General features: G+C 43.9%; 2 protein-coding genes across 4 annotated transcripts; one reads left to right on the top strand and one right to left on the bottom strand.

Moving 5' to 3' along the window:
* Positions 1-8648: 8648 nt before the first annotated feature.
* Positions 8649-11554, bottom strand: LOC134203324 (uncharacterized). Its single transcript, XM_062678202.1, has 4 exons — positions 11519-11554; positions 11363-11464; positions 9417-11304; positions 8649-9333 (listed from the first exon to the last, which is right to left on the bottom strand). Exons 3-4 carry the CDS (start codon positions 10487-10489, stop codon positions 8649-8651), a joined length of 1758 nt encoding a protein of 585 aa, XP_062534186.1. The 5' UTR covers positions 10490-11304; positions 11363-11464; positions 11519-11554.
* Positions 11555-13168: 1614 nt separating this feature from the next.
* On the top strand, positions 13169-15859 carry LOC134203321 (uncharacterized). Of its 3 annotated transcripts, XM_062678198.1 has the most exons (4): positions 13169-13305; positions 13365-13836; positions 14047-14351; positions 14655-15859. In XM_062678198.1, exons 1-4 carry the CDS (start codon positions 13206-13208, stop codon positions 15839-15841), a joined length of 2064 nt encoding a protein of 687 aa, XP_062534182.1. In that variant the 5' UTR covers positions 13169-13205; the 3' UTR covers positions 15842-15859. The 3 variants fall into 3 exon arrangements, with proteins under 3 accessions (XP_062534182.1, XP_062534183.1, XP_062534184.1); XM_062678199.1 differs by lacking the exon at positions 14655-15859 and having other exon boundaries at positions 14047-14471; XM_062678200.1 differs by lacking the exon at positions 14655-15859 and having other exon boundaries at positions 13365-13787; positions 14047-14179.
* Positions 15860-16354: the final 495 nt, after the last annotated feature.

Below are 16354 nucleotides of genomic sequence, written 5' to 3'. Positions count from 1 at the left end.
TTTCATATAGAAGGACTTGACCGATTCGAGTGCAACTAGTTTCATTCGACGGAGAAACTTTCCTAGTTGGACACTATTGTTTTTGTTTGTTAATAACTCATTCGGTTTGAATAATATTTCTATTTTTCTTTTAACAAATACGCTGTTTACATGCACACTTTAAGTCATTAATCAATTTAGCCGTGACGCAATCCATTACTCTCATAGTTGAGTAATTCTTAAGTAGCGTGATATAATCGCATCAAAGCTTTTAACCGCCAAAATGTAGGCAATTTACGTTGCATTTACCATACTACACTCTGAGAAAAATCTATACTAAATAGATTAAAAGTCATTCTAATTGGCTATTCGCCTGGTTGACCCCGATTTCGTATAACTGCCACATAAACGAGCTTAGTATAACTTTGAGTTATTATGACATAAGATGGATTCTGCATTAGAATGATTTGTTTTGCTTCAAAGAAAAAGAAAAATAACGAAAAAATATTATAGTCATATATTTTATTATTATCTTTATCCCGGAAAACGTTGTGAGATTCACTTTTATTGTCAACATAGGTACCGAAAAATTATTTAGATAATATTGTAATTAAAACAACCATCACCGACTGCAAGTAATGAGCAAACTTTTGCACCAAAAATTGTATCAATCACCAGCAGCTGAGCTGATGGTATGTTTGGTGGGCATATGCATTTCCTGGTGGATTCCTGTTTATGGAAAACCATTTCACACTCTTTGCCTGTATCCTACAGCATGCATGGCTTGAGGCTCCATCATCATAATTCTCCTATAGGGTTTCAATAGATATAAATTAAAATAATATCATGAAGAGCATGATTATGTGGCAGAAGACATACCATATAAGGATAACGGTGATCTCGATGCTTACTTTTTACATAAAGCGTTTCGATTTCAATTTCCATGTACGGAAAACAGTCTAGCTTCTTCACGAGGTCTTCGGCGGCCGTCTTCGACAAATTGAGCGGCGAATTCAATGAATCCGTAGATTTCAGCACTTTCACGCCACTCTCCATTGGAATCTGATAAATAACGCAAACTTTTGCTTTTCAAGCTTACTGAAACCCTTTGTTTTATCCACCCGGCAATTTTTAGGGACGACGAATAAGCAATTTAATGTTTTTTACGATTTTTCTCGAAACAGCTAGTTTGGGCAGATAAAATTGAGTGCCAATCATGAAGAATACATAGACTAAATAAATCAGTACAAATCGTTCATAGATTAACTTTTAATATCAGATAGTATACATTTTAATCTATCGTTAGTTTAAATTGCAAAAATGCCATTATAGTTTAAGTTTAAATCTAAAAACAGTTTTCTTTATTTCTGAGTGTAGTTCGAATTCAACACATTGAATCGAGAAAGGCATAATAACCACTGGTGGATAAATTTGGGTTTTTTTTATACATATTATCAAGCGCCTGCTCAGGCGTAAACCTTAATAATATGTAACGTTATTTTTTTTTACTTGTATGTATCTATTTAATTGAAAATATGCCCCATTTGCATTTATGTAGAATTACACAAACCCAGATGTCAAATACAATTTAATACGATAATAAATAATTCTAGCAACCCTGACATCTCGGATGCATTGTTTTTATTTCGTCATGATAATAGTAGTTTGTGCAACTAGTTGCAAAAAGATGATTTTTTCAGCACGAGTTGTACGTTTATCCAACGAGGCTTGCCGAGTTGGATAAATACTACGAGTGCTGAAAAAATCATGTTTTGCAACGAGTTGCACACGCTATTTTTTGCAATGACGAAAAATGGGCTTTGATATGATAAATCTATACCAAAATTGTACAATCGAATTTACTCCACATGATCACTCATGCCAATAAATTATGTTGCGGCAGAGAACAATAAGATTCCATCTTATCGTGCCAAATTGCATAGCTTGAAAAGCTATGAAGCGATGAATGCAATTGCCTTTGGAAAATGGTGATGTTATGTCCAACAAACCATTTCATTTATTACGAGACGCTTAGAGTACACTATTTAAACACTCACCCAAACTAATTCAGCTAAATGTAGTCAAGTAACTACTGTCCCAATGTAGGTTTTTCATTATAGCACCCAAATGAGTGCTATAATGAATATTATGCAACCCATTTGAGTTGCATAATGGTCATTAAAGCACCCATTCTGTTGGTATGGAAAAGTAGGCCGTTTTACCACTAAAATGACAACTGTAAACCAGGTATTATGATCAGGAATTGCAAAAATAATTTATTGATAGTTCATCCAAGGAAAACGAATTGTTTTTGTATGTCTTAATCTTTTCTTGTAAGTATTTCCATAAATAATTATTGCGAGTTCTCCGGTTAGCGGGTAGAGCGGAACTACCAAAGCGGACTAAAATGCACAAAACTGGAGGGCCAAAGCACCAACCAAAACAAAACGCCACAAATCTAAATTTTCATACATGTATTTAGGGCATCCGCCCTCATCATTTGCCTTTCCTAGCCTCCTACTTCTTGGCCTAACTCCTCTACTCTTTCTCTATTCACATCTTCTTACACGCTAACATTTTTGTTTTCGTACTCACAAACTGCGGGGCGTCCCCCTAGTCAGGCCTCACCCATCTTCTCGCACAACTCCATAATCTGCGACGATTCGCCATCAATCGCTCCTGCTTGATGTCTCGTCTCCAGACCTCCGTTTGCGGTTATGACGGACGGCTTTCCTGGCGGCACTAGCGGTGGAAATACCGACCAATTCTCTCCTTGATGGCGACGACGGGATCACTGGGACAACGGCGCCTCCGACCTCTTCGTGCTGGCAAACTTCCTTCTCTGCGCAACTCCTCTGCTGGAGATCCCTCTGGCCGTCCAGTCGACCGTATACTGGATGGGATCCCTCCGAGGCAGTAGATGCTGACGAGGCCGCACGCCTATCAGCAATTCCACGCGACAGTCACCGGATCAACACAAGCACAAATCGTCCTTCAGCATGCGCAGCTCAGCTCCCATAGAAACACCCTACCAAAGCAACTTATATAAATTGTTTGCTCATTCAGTTTTTGCAGTACAACTTACCCAGCGAATGGGGTGTTTTGGCTCTGACGGAATTGTAACCGATCTCCGACGGATGTGTGTTTGGTTCACTTCCCCGTGGTTTTGTTCTGACCTTCGGGTGATCTGCAAATCGCATGGGGTTAGGCTTATGTCGCGCAACGATAAAAATAGGATTACCTTTTGCCCTTCGATTGGCGGCCCGTTGACTGAAGTCAACTTGCGTTCGGTGCCGTGCTTTCTTGGACCGTCTACCTTCCTGCGTGATTCTGGAACTTTTTCCTGACCTGCGATGGAAGTGAGGTTATGCCTGCATCGTGGCGTGCGATCAAACAACTCCTACCTTTGGTGCGTTTGTTGCCGGCGTCTCGAAATCGGATTTACCTCACGGTGAACGATTTCGGGTGAATTTCGATTCCCGAATTAAACCACCGGTGAAAATCACTCACAAACCGCGCACTGTGATTCCCGCGAAGGGATTTTACAACTTTTCGCCTCGTTGTGGCGGCTCAGACTCATTTCCTCTTCGATCTGGCTTGCGGTGTTGCCGTTCGTGGTGTGCGTGTGTCAGTGGCTCCTGTCAAACTGCTGCAGTGGCGCGCCGCTTTGCGCCGCATATTTGATGCAGGGCTGGATTTTCGATTCGCATTCAAACCGACTATTGGTGCGTTATGCAGGTGTGCGGGATGGTGCTTGCGTTTCGTTTTATTGTCGATTGCAAGTATTAATGATTTTCAATCACATAATAATATTCTTCAAAGCTTACAAACAATACTAAACGTAACACAACTCTACCGTAGCGGAAGAATTTTTCATAAATCGATGATCAAACGATTTATGAAAAATTCAAAAAATACTTCAATCATCCTCCTAGGATGATGGTCAGAGACAAGTCGGTCAACTCAACTCTTGAGTAGACCTCAAGTTACAATCGGTTCCTCAACCTAACTCAACTATATACGCAAGCCTAGGCTGCTTGCCAAATCTTCTTCACAACATCGAATAACAGCTTTACTGTACAACTAATCTCATAATCACGCCAGCTGCTTCTGGCAGAATCTTCGACCTCTCAAATCGTCTCTGACCAAAGTCCTTGCTAGCTTCCACAAATCCGAGCCAAACTACGGCAAAACATTCAAATCGGATTTAAGCCTATTGTATTGACTAAAATAGGCGAAATCGCACACAAATCATTAAGAAGCTATATTTACAGACTATTTACAAGGACAAAATTGGTTTGTTTTGGTTTTGTATGGAATACTGAGAAAAGACGCATTTACTCGACTAAATTGTCACGAGGCCGGGAAATAGGGTTTTACCGCGCCCTGGGTCGCGTTACCATTCATGACAACCCCCAGTGCTTTAACTCTTGGCCACGCATACGATTTGGATGGATATATTTTTGCCACTTTAAGCTCTGTGCAGTGTATCAACGAATATTTCGGCTCGATTTCTCTCGATCGGCTAACGGCATAACCATCGGCTGTGGTCATGATGGCGGTCTTTGGTGCTTCTTCTCTCGTGCTCGCTGTTATTTCTCCTGGTTGGAACATGTCCTGTTCCCGGACGACATCTTCTTCTTCTCTCTCCTCCGCATAACCGTTGTTCCCCTGCGCCGGATAGTGGCCGTAAGCGTCAACCCCCGCCGAACAGATTTTTGGTCTTCGACTCGAGGCTTCAACTCCTCCTATCCATCTGCTCTTCTGTGGACTCGCTGCAACCCGTTGCCAGTTTACAGGGTACGATTTCTCTCGCTTCGTGAACGGCGCACGGTTCATTCCCTGGCGCGATGGGAATGCTGGATGAACCGTAGTTTCTTGCCACAAGTTATGCGATCTACTCTTGTTTCGGAACCGTTTGTTCCCCACTCCTCCACTCTCAGTACTGCACAGTCGTTGCTCCCTTGCGCCGGATAGTGGCCGTAAGCTTTGACCCCCGCCGAACGGATTTTTGGTCCTCGACCCGAGGCCTCCACTCCTCCTACCCAGGAACTGAACTACTGTCCTGCAGAGTTCCCTGCAACCCGTTTCCAGTTTAACAGGGTACGATTTCTCTCGCTTCGTGAACGGCGCGCGGTTCGTTGTGGCTCATTCCCTGGCGCGACGGGAATGTTGATGAACCACATTGTTCGACGACCGCTTTGGTCTTCCTCTGCGTTTGGACGTTGGTCCTCCTCCGGTAGTTGCTTTGCCGATTGATTGTCGAGGTGGAGAGGTAGTTTATTAAAGTTGTTGCTCATCACACCTGACTGTCCCATTTATCACGCTTGGCGACGGATTTTCCTGGGCGTAGTGCTCGTTGTCCACAGACTCTGTCTGCTTACATAGCTTGATAATGGTTTTTGGAACCCCGCTCGGTTGAATGGAAACCGCTGGTTCCTTAATCAGTCTTGCGAAAGTGAAGAGAAATTTGTTGCTGCTTCTTCACTTCCTTCGTCGTCGTTGCTCCCAGTTGTTGGTGTTTTTCAGCAACCTTTGCTTCTGGTTGGCAGGCATTACCTGCGTACATAGCTTGAACATTGTCCCTTAATTGGCTTTGATGTCTTTCGCATGGAATCGGCCTTTCTTCCCACTCAAAACATCCTCTAACAGGTATACATTTGTTCCGAGGGCTTCCTTCACGATTGCCGGAACAAACTTCGGCTCTAGCTTGCTGTTGATTTGGTCCGCCTTCGATGAAAGGATGAACGTCCGGCGCCAAACCAGATCTCCGACCTTGAACGACACCGCTTTCGTGCGTAGATTGTATCGCTGCTTCGCTCGCTCCTGGCTGTTTTTGATCCGCTCGATAATGAGCTTCTGAATACGGCGAATCGTCGACAATCTCATCTCCTGGGCGACCTTTGGATCCTCCGCCGTGTTCAACGATTGCTGTGTGTAGAGATCCGTGTGTAGCAGCAGGTTACGTCCGAAATTGGCTTCGTGCGGACTCACACCCGTTGCTTCGTGTTTCGCTGCGTTGATCGCCGCTGTGATAGCAGGCAACTTGTCATCCCATTCGCGATGATCGCCGTCGAGCAGCGTCCGAATACAAGTGACCACGACGCGATTTACGCGTTCGGCGTTGTTCGCTTGTGGCGAATAGTAGGCGGTCTTCATGTGGCCGATCTTGTGCTTTGCTAGCCAGGATTTGAAGACCATCGACTCGAACTGCTTCCCATTGTCCGACAGTATCAGCCGAGGACGTGAGAACTTCAAACATACTTCTTCCTCTAGAAACTCCACCATCTTTTGCGAATCGGCTGTGCGCATTGGCTTGACGATCACATACTTGCTCACCCAATCTACTATCACTAGCAACACTGTGTTCCCTCGCTTAGAGCGCGTGAGTGGGCCCACGAAATCGATCGATATCATCTCCCAAGGAATCTTCGCCGGCTTGAGCTTTCCCATTTGTGGCATCATCGTCACGCCGGGCGCCTTACAGGCTTTGCAAGTTGCGCAGTTCCGCACGTAGTCTCTGATCTCCTGCTGCATCTGCGGCCAGTAGTAGTGGGCTTGTAGTTTGTGCCAAGTTTTGTAGAATCCGAGGTGCGCAGCCGCTGGCTCGTCGTGGAATCTCCGGATCAGAAGCATTCTTTCTTCTTTGGGAACAACTTGTTTCCATTTATGGTATACTGCTCCGAATTCATCCTTGCAACGATAGTTCTTGAACAGGGTGTCATTGCCAATGCGGAAATCCGGAAACTTATCTCCTTCAGTGTTTACTCTATCCACCAGCTTCTTGTACCAAGGATCCAACACTTGATCCACTGTGAATACGGCTTCGGATACTATTCTCGAGAGTGCATCTGGTACTACGTTGATGGAACCTTTCCGATAACGGATTTCGAAGTCAAACGCGTTTAGCCGCAGTAACCATCTGCTCATCAAAGCTGTAGGATTTTTCATTGACTTGAGGTAGCTGAGGGCTGCATGGTCGCAGTACACGATGAACTTGATCCCTTCCACGTATGCTCGAAACTTTTCGATTGCTCGGATCACCGCTAAACACTCTCGCTCCGTGACGGAATATCTCCGCTCCGACGCTGACAGCTTCTGCGAAAAATAACTGATGGGATGTTCTTCCCCGCTTATCTCCTGCGTCAGGACCGCCCCGATGGCAGTGTCGCTGGCATCGCACGCTATCGCGAACGGTTTGGAATAGTTTGGCATGGCCAGCACCGGCGCTGAGACCAGAGCTGCTTTCAGTTTGAGAAACGCTTCTTCTGCTACGGGAGTCCACCGGAACTTTACCTTGGCTGATGTCAGGTTTGTGAGTGGTGCCGCTAGCTCCGAAAAGGAGGAGATGAAGCGTCGGTACCAGTTACATACTCCCAGGAACCGCTGCACTTCCTTCCTTGACGTCGGGGTTGGAAACTGAACTATAGCTTGGATCTTCTCGTCGTCTACTCGCCAGTCTTGTTCGTCGATTACGTAACCGAGGTACTTCATGCTCTTGCTACAGAACATGGACTTTTCCGGCGATATTGTCAGGTTCGCTTGACGTTGCCGGTGGGCTACTTCTTCCAGCAGAGCGATATGCTCTTCGAAGGTTTCAGTGCAGATGATTATATAGTCAAGGTAATGGAACACCAGAGGTTCCAGATCGCCGAAAAGGTGCGTCATCAGCTGCGCTAAGGCTTGACTAGCTGTACACAGTCCAAACGGAACGACCTTGAACTGGAAGTGTCCGCGGGATGGAACCGTGAACGCCGTCAATTGTCTCGAGCCAGGGTGTAGCGGTAACTGCCAGAACGCATCCTTCAGGTCCACTGACGAGATGTATTTGCTGCTTCTGAGGTTGTTGGTGATTGCTGCGATCTGCGGAATAGGGTAACCTTCGTTTACCATGATGGAGTTGAGATGCCGGGCATCCAGGCAGACACGATACTGTCCCGTCTTCTTCTTTACCGCAACCAACGGGTTGTTCCATGGGGAAAACTGTGCCTCTTCAATAACATCGAGCGCTATCATTCGGTCGATCTCCTTATTCACCTCCTGCAGAACGTACGGCGACATAGGATAATGCCTTTGCTTCCGCGGTGGTGCATTTCCGACGTCGATGCGGTGCTCGTACAGTCTCGTACGTCCCAACCTGCCTGCTTCCGCTTTGGGGAATTTTCGGATCGCATGCTCCAGTCGCATTCTCTGTTGTGATAATAGCTGCCTCATCTCATTTTGCACTCCAACGTTTGGTTCCTCTTTATCCGCTTCTACCTTGCAGCATACCGCTTTAACGCCATACATGTCCCAGAAGTCCATTCCAAGGATGATACAGTCCGGGATAGAGGGTACTAACAGTACTGGTAAAACTTCGTTGCGGTTATTGTACACGATCGGAAGGTATACGAAATAGGAGATAGCGTGCCTCGTACCATCCGCTGTTTTAATTCCGCCTATAACTGTTCCTTTCTGCAGACCGTATTTCTCCGCCAGGTCGACCATCTTTCCTCCAAGCAAGGAGCAGTTTGCCCCGCTGTCTAGCAGCGCCGTTAATTCGTCGCCTAGCACTGTTACCACTGCATGTGGACGGTTGTCATTTCCGGGATTGACGATGATTGAGTCTAGGTTCTGGAATTTTTGAATTTCGGAGGGGTGTCCGAAGGGTTGCGGAGAACTGTTCCCCTCTATTGTCGGTTCCCCGCTTGACCGTTTCCCGCATCTGCTCGACACGTGAAGCAGCTACGGAGTGAGTAGCCTTTTCGTCCGCATCGGTAGCAGAACAGAATTGCTTGTGGTTTTGGGCAATCCATGAACCTGTGCCCGTCTTCGTCGCAGTTCCAGCAAACCATGATTGGCCGCTGGTTGCGCGGAATTTCTCGCTGATCATCGTGATGGATTTCCTCCCGTCTGGCTTCTGGATGCCATGGATGGCTTTGCTGAGGAACGTGGTCTAATGCTTCTTCAAAGTTCGGAGCTTCCCGGTGCGATTGCCAGTTCTGTGTTCTTTGAGAGCGATCTAGCAGCTGCTGTGGCTGCCGTTGTTGGTATTGCACGAGTTGCTGTCTCTGTGGCTGCATTCTGTGTTGTTCCACAGTTTCGACCGGCTGGCGAACTTCTTCGGGTCGACGAATTCTGTCTGCAAATCTGGGTTGCTGATCGTTCCGCGTCGTGTTGCTCGAACGCCAGGTGCTCTTCTCCATGTTCAGCTTCAGCGCGTTCACCTGCTCTACGAGTTCGTCGATACTATGCTGCCACGTATCCCGTGCTTCATCTTCCTCTGTCTCGCGTCGTAGAATGTTATCTTCAATTTCCACCGCGTGAACTCTGTTGTAGCGATGTGGTTGTTGTTGCTGCGGAAGTATCGCCGCCCTGTTTGCGGTCACCGGCGTGGCAAAGTTCGGCTCCAGAAGCGCACTGTGCGGAATTGGAATTCGGCGCTGTCTGCTCAAAACATTCGTGTTTCGTCGTATCCGGTGCAAACTTCAACCATTTCCTCCAGTGAACGCGGCCTTGCTGCCGTAACGATTGCGTCCTCTTGTAGCAGATGCTTGATGGAACTCAGCAGTGTAGCACTCATGCCCTCCGACCTCGCGAATGTCTCGACCCGGTCCAGAAAAACGTTGAGAGAAGTGGTGTCCTTGTCCCCTCGAAACTTGAAAGGCCAATTGTGCACCGCTTTCTGTAGTCTTCTTTCTTCTTCTCGTGCTGGTCGTGGTTGTTCTCGACGAATGAGACGATCCAGTTCGTCCCGCATTCTGCAGTACTCCTCTCGAATACGACGCTCCCTGTCCTGCATCTCTCTTATTCTTGCGTCTAGTCCTTGCGCTCCACCTTCCGGGTGGTTCCAGGCTGCGCGCTCTCTCGAATGGTAGGGAGGTGGTGGAGAACAGCTTTGCTGATTTGCAGATAGCAGTCCTCGTCTATGCCCGCCCGATAACGAATTCATCTGTGGTAGTTGGTTCGAAACTGGCGAGGGATTTTCCAGAGGAACGTTGTTGACCATTGGGAACGTTGCATCAGCTGCATCTCCAAAGGCTCCTTCTTCTTCTGCGTTGCATCTTCGCACTGCACCAGTTGACTGTAGTTGGTTCACTGCACTGTCACTTATTGAAGCACCGTGTACCACACTTTTCCCGTTCACCTTGTTCAACAATACTGAAATTTGCATTGTTAGCATTGCATGTGTTTCGTGCAGTTCGACCGGTGGACGGATCAGTAATAAACGATCGCGATAGTGTAGAAGACGCGAACGTATTTGACAGATCGCTTCACTGTCGGCGGTGTGCAGTGCCGATTCAGCGCTAATGTGCAGCTTATTAATGTGAGATTCACAATGTTCAATATTGGATTGAGGACTCATTACATGGTCTGAGCTAGTGGGCTTACTATCTCTCAAGGTCTCCTCCTGAACGAGTGCCTTGAGTCGGAGGATCTTTCCTCTATGGGTAGTGGGACCTAGGTTAACTACGTGGCGTAAAGCTAACTCGTAGGTCACCTCTTCGTCGGTCAAATGCGTGTAATCCATATCGATAATAATGCGTAAGAGTTAAAGTAAAATTTGACTATCGTAGGCCGGATAATCAAAACACAAAACCATAAATAACTAACAAACCAAAAAATTTCGCTAAACGGTAGTTTTAATTGTGGATTTTCAGTTGGGCGCCAGTATTGCGAGTTCTCCGGTTAGCGGGTAGAGCGGAACTACCAAAGCGGACTAAAATGCACAAAACTGGAGGGCCAAAGCACCAACCAAAACAAAACGCCACAAATCTAAATTTTCATACATGTATTTAGGGCATCCGCCCTCATCATTTGCCTTTCCTAGCCTCCTACTTCTTGGCCTAACTCCTCTACTCTTTCTCTATTCACATCTTCTTACACGCTAACATTTTTGTTTTCGTACTCACAAACTGCGGGGCGTCCCCCTAGTCAGGCCTCACCCATCTTCTCGCACAACTCCATAATCTGCGACGATTCGCCATCAATCGCTCCTGCTTGATGTCTCGTCTCCAGACCTCCGTTTGCGGTTATGACGGACGGCTTTCCTGGCGGCACTAGCGGTGGAAATACCGGCCAATTCTCTCCTTGATGGCGACGACGGGATCACTGGGACAACGGCGCCTCCGACCTCTTCGTGCTGGCAAACTTCCTTCTCTGCGCAACTCCTCTGCTGGAGATCCCTCTGGCCGTCCAGTCGACCGTATACTGGATGGGATCCCTCCGAGGCAGTAGATGCTGACGAGGCCGCACGCCTTTCAGCAATTCCACGCGACAGTCACCGGATCAACACAAGCACAAATCGTCCTTCAGCATGCGCAGCTCAGCTCCCATAGAAACACCCTACCAAAGCAACTTATATGAATTGTTTGCTCATTCAGTTTTTTGCAGTACAACTTACCCAGCGAATGGGGTGTTTTGGCTCTGACGGAATTGTAACCGATCTCCGACGGATGTGTGTTTGGTTCACTTCCCCGTGGTTTTGTTCTGACCTTCGGGTGATCTGCAAATCGCATGGGGTTAGGCTTATGTCGCGCAACGATAAAAATAGGATTACCTTTTGCCCTTCGATTGGCGGCCCGTTGACTGAAGTCCAGTGTTGGTAAAAACTCAAAATCTCAAAACTCATGGATGATTCAAATCAAGCGTGAGTAGAAACGCACCCAACTCAGCACCTAAAAACTCATGGATGTGTTGAATCATCCATTTGAATCATCGTAGGTTTTCTTTAGTTTTCCTTCGTTAAAAACAGTGAATTGACGTTTGTCGCATAAAATATTAGACACTCTTTTATGTATAAGCAATAAATTTCCTCCAAAGTGATTTCAAATGCGTTTTTAAACCAAAATGATTTTTTGGCAAATGAGTGAAATGATGCGTTTTAGCATGAAAAGTTCAAGCGTGATGCATTCCTTTAAAATCGCAGACGATTTCGTTCGCACGGGAGCGCTCGTTGATTGAGATTTATGAGTGATTTTACCAACACTGCTGAAGTCAACTTGCGTTTGGTGCCGTGATTTCTTGGACCGTCTACCTTCCTGCGTGATTCTGGAACTTTTTCCTGACCTGCGATGGAAGTGAGGTTATGCCTGCATCGTGGCGTGCGATCAAACAACTCCTACCTTTGGTGCGTTTGTTGCCGGCGTCTCGAAATCGGATTTACCTCACGGTGAACGATTTCGGGTGAATTTCGATTCCCGAATTAAACCACCGGTGAAAATCACTCACAAACCGCGCACTGTGATTCCCGCGAAGGGATTTTACAACTTTTAGCCTCGTTGTGGCGGCGACGATCTTCTCGCACGGAGGTACCGAAAAAGTGAAGACTCACCCAAGTAACCATAAGTTCGACATTCCACGACGTATTCTACTTCTAAGTTTCAAAAAGTTCACATGGAGTTGCGACGGAACTTTCTTGCTGCTTTAAAGGCTAATGAAAGCACCTTGGATACTTTAGGGTAGAAACAGTACTTTTACGTACTCATAGCAACTTAATGTTTAATATCAGTTGCCAAAGGTTCCTACAGTAACTTTCAAGCTGATTGAAAGTTCCATAGTGTCATCTTAGAAACTTCAAACATCGAAGTTCCTAAAAGGGTAACTATTGAACCTTTCAAAAACTTCGAAGCTTCAAGAAGGTTTACTGAAGTTCTGCTGTTACAAAGATTTTTTAAATTCTGAATCCTACTTACTGTAAACGTATAGTAGTAGATGAAATAAATGTTTTAATTTTTATGTTCACAATGTTTATGGAATTATAATATTTAAATGATCGAACAAAAAAAAAGGCCAGGACAGGTTTCGAACTCATGAACCTCTCATGCAAGGCACGAATGATGACCACTGAACCATAGATGTGTTAAATTATTTTTCCGAAATGAACCAATTTGAAATTATAGTGAACGTAAAAACCGTACACAGAACTGGACTAACATTATAAAAGATGCTATTCGAGTGTTCGATAAATATAAACTTTAATCTCTACTATGCAATCGATTGAATAATAAATAAAAATAAAAATATAAAAATGCTAATAAAAATACAACTAAATACGTCATTTAACGACTACTATCGATCAAATTCCGACTAATATGTCAAATTGTCATGAGAGATTTACGATTGTTCTACAGGACGGCAACAAAAAATGCGCTCTTTTCATAAACACCGCTAGAAGTATCTGTCAAAAGTAATTATAATCAAATGAAATCGTAAAAAAGCATACTGCAGCATATTTTAAAATTGAAATGGATTTTTCAAAGAAAGTAAGAAAAAGCGGCCTTTTTTACTACCGTCGAAGGAAAATTCTCGAGAAATGGACTAAGGAAAACCAATTATTTCAATCAGGTAAGAAAGCACCAATTGTAGTTTTTCATAATTAAATAAAACATTGATATTTTCAATAGATCATTGTACGTTCAATCAACAACTATCATCTACTTTGGGGCAGGAGAATCGACCGGATGCTACGACTGATGATGGGATCGCAACTGGTGATCTCTCTGGTGATAGTCAGTTTATAAATACACAAGAAATAGACAGCGGTATTCCGAATATTGATAACCCTACGGACACTAAAGATTCAGAAGAGAATGTATCACTATCTGGTGCGTATGACGATCTTATATCCATTGATGAACTCGATTCAATGAGCCTTGAAGAAAGCATCCGATATTGGGCTCTTAAAACGAACCAACCGCATCAATCCATTAACATGATTATGGACATCATACGCAAAAAGACGGACGGGAAACTATTACCGCGATCCGCCAGATCACTGCTAAAGACTTCAAGAACTGCAACGTCGAATATCGTAGACATAGCTGGTGGTCAGTATTGGTACTATGGGATTAGAAGGTGCCTGGCAGATTTCTTTCGGTAAGTAAAATAAAAAAAATTACTTAAAATTTAGTGAGTTAGTCTGTTTACCCAAGAATCCCACTTTGACTATTTTGCATTGGCATGCCTACGAAATTGTTTCTGCAAAACGGGATCATGTTAAAATTATCACTGTGATACTTACAATTGAAGGTTCCCCCAAACTACCAGCTTATTTTAATGTATTTTTCATTTCAATTTTCTTTTCAGCGATATCGATCATCCTATTTCCATTTCAATCAACGTGAACATCGATGGCATACCTGTTTACAAAAGCAGCAAAGCCCAGCTATGGCCAATTCTTTTCAATATATTTGAGAAACCAGATATTAAGCCAATGGCCATTGCCCTATTCCTTGGCAATTCAAAACCTGAAAGTTTGGAAGAATTCCTGCGACCTTTTGTAGATGAGTTCACAGATATCTTGAACAATGGATTTTTCATCAACGGTAATAAAATAACCATTCGATTGAGATGCTTCATATGCGACACACCCGCACGTGCCTTCATTAAGGGTAAGATATTGTATAGAGTTGCATCATTTATATAGTAGCGCATTGCAGTACATAATTTAAATATCAAAAGTTATTGTTGTTCAGCTCCACAAAGGATTTTTTTTTCAAAACTTTGACAAATCAGTTAATATTTGATATTACCTCAATTTGCAAACTTTTCAATCACATGCAAAAGATAATACTATATAGAAAAAGCAATTCAGATTGTTACAATTATGTATTCATTTTTTCTTAATTTGTACGTTGCGAAAAGCAATTATTTGCCCTCATTAAGAATATTTCTAATGATATTAATTTTTGCAGGTGTATATGGCTTCAATTCAAAAAACGGTTGTATAAAATGCACATGCGAAGGCGAATACTCATATGAATCTCGCACAGTAGTATTCACTTCAGTGAACTGTGCCAAACGAAATGACCACGAGTTCAGGACGAATGCTTATAGTCACCATCAAAAAACGATCACACCTCTGATTGATATTCCCAATCTGGATCTTATTCAGGATATTATCGTAGCAGATCGCCTCCACCTAATTGACTTGGGTTTAATGAAACGATTATTGCTTGGGTGGAGAGATGGCACTCTAGGGTACGCAGCTAAATTATCAGCTTTACAAATTAATGATATGACTGTTATGCTTCGCAATATTCAGCTTCCCGCAGAAATGCATAGGAAGTTTCGAGGTCTGGATCATCTTTCCCACTGGAAAGGGACTGAATTCAATAATTTTCTGCATTATGGGAGCATAGTTGTACTGAAGAAACATCTTCCTTCAGACGCATATCAACATTTCCTTTTATTCTATTGCTCCATAACGATGCTCTCATCAGAATGTTTCAGACCGAACTGGCATGTAGCTAAAAAAATGTTAGAACAGTTTATTATTGATTTCATGAGGATCTACGGAGAACAGTATGTGACCAGTAACATTCACAATCTTCAACATATAGTAGATGAGGCAGAGGTTTTCGGTACATTAAGTACAATGGCTGCATATCCATTTGAAAATGGTTTGCAACGAATGAAACATTTCATTCGTAGTGGATCTAAAACTCTTGAACAAGTCGTTAATCGACTATCGGAAATCATTTCACAAGACTATTATGGTACACACAAATCAACGAAAAAATTTCCTTTATTAACAAATTTCGGAGATTCTGTACGCGTTGAGATAGAAGATAGCTTTGTTCTGAGTAACTCTCAAAGGAATAGTTGGTTTTTGACTAAAACCAATCAGGTGGTAAAATTTGTTAACGCGACACAAACGCCAGGAGTACAAATTCATGGTAAAGTTCTGGTTAATACCCGAAACTTTTTTGATGATCCTTTTACCTCGTCTGTTTTATACGTATTTTGCGGTGATATTAATAATTTGTCTCCTGATGAGCTACTATTCGGATGTGATGATATCAAGTGCAAACTAGTTGCTGTTCCAAATGGCGAAGAATATGTGTTTGTACCTGTACTGCATACGCTTAAATCAATTTGAATAAACATTCGTTATGTCAACAAATAAAATCAATGTCGTTTATTTATCGTATACAAACGAGAACCATTGTTTAGTATAAGTCAATGAATTCCAAATTTTTCATTCGGCCAACTCGCAAACGTTGTCGTCAAGTGGATCGTTCTCCTCCATATCTAGGCTGCCTTCGTAGTATTCATCAGTGGAGCACGTCTCATTCGATGATTCGGCATCCATATCATTCACCGGTTCGTTACCCGCTGTACCAATTTCCCCGGAAATTTCATCGAGATACTCATATGGTTCGTAGTTTTCTACGAAAGAGTCATACAAATCGGTGTTAACTTCATTTGCCATGCCATCTAGAGCATCGTTCGAGTTTTCAATCATACCTTGCTCTCCTTTTATCTCCACACCTTGATCAATCCTGTCGTCTGCTTTTTCGATGACGATGAGTCCTTTTCCTCCAGTCGTGATATGCTGTGATTCTTCATTGCGGTTTATTACTCTTTTCTTAACAACATGACGTGAGCTTCG

The sequence above is a fragment of the Armigeres subalbatus genome, unplaced genomic scaffold, assembly GCF_024139115.2.
Source record: "Armigeres subalbatus isolate Guangzhou_Male unplaced genomic scaffold, GZ_Asu_2 Contig178, whole genome shotgun sequence".
Lineage (NCBI taxonomy): Eukaryota > Metazoa > Arthropoda > Insecta > Diptera > Culicidae > Armigeres > Armigeres subalbatus.
This window is presented reverse-complemented; position numbering and strand designations above follow the sequence as displayed.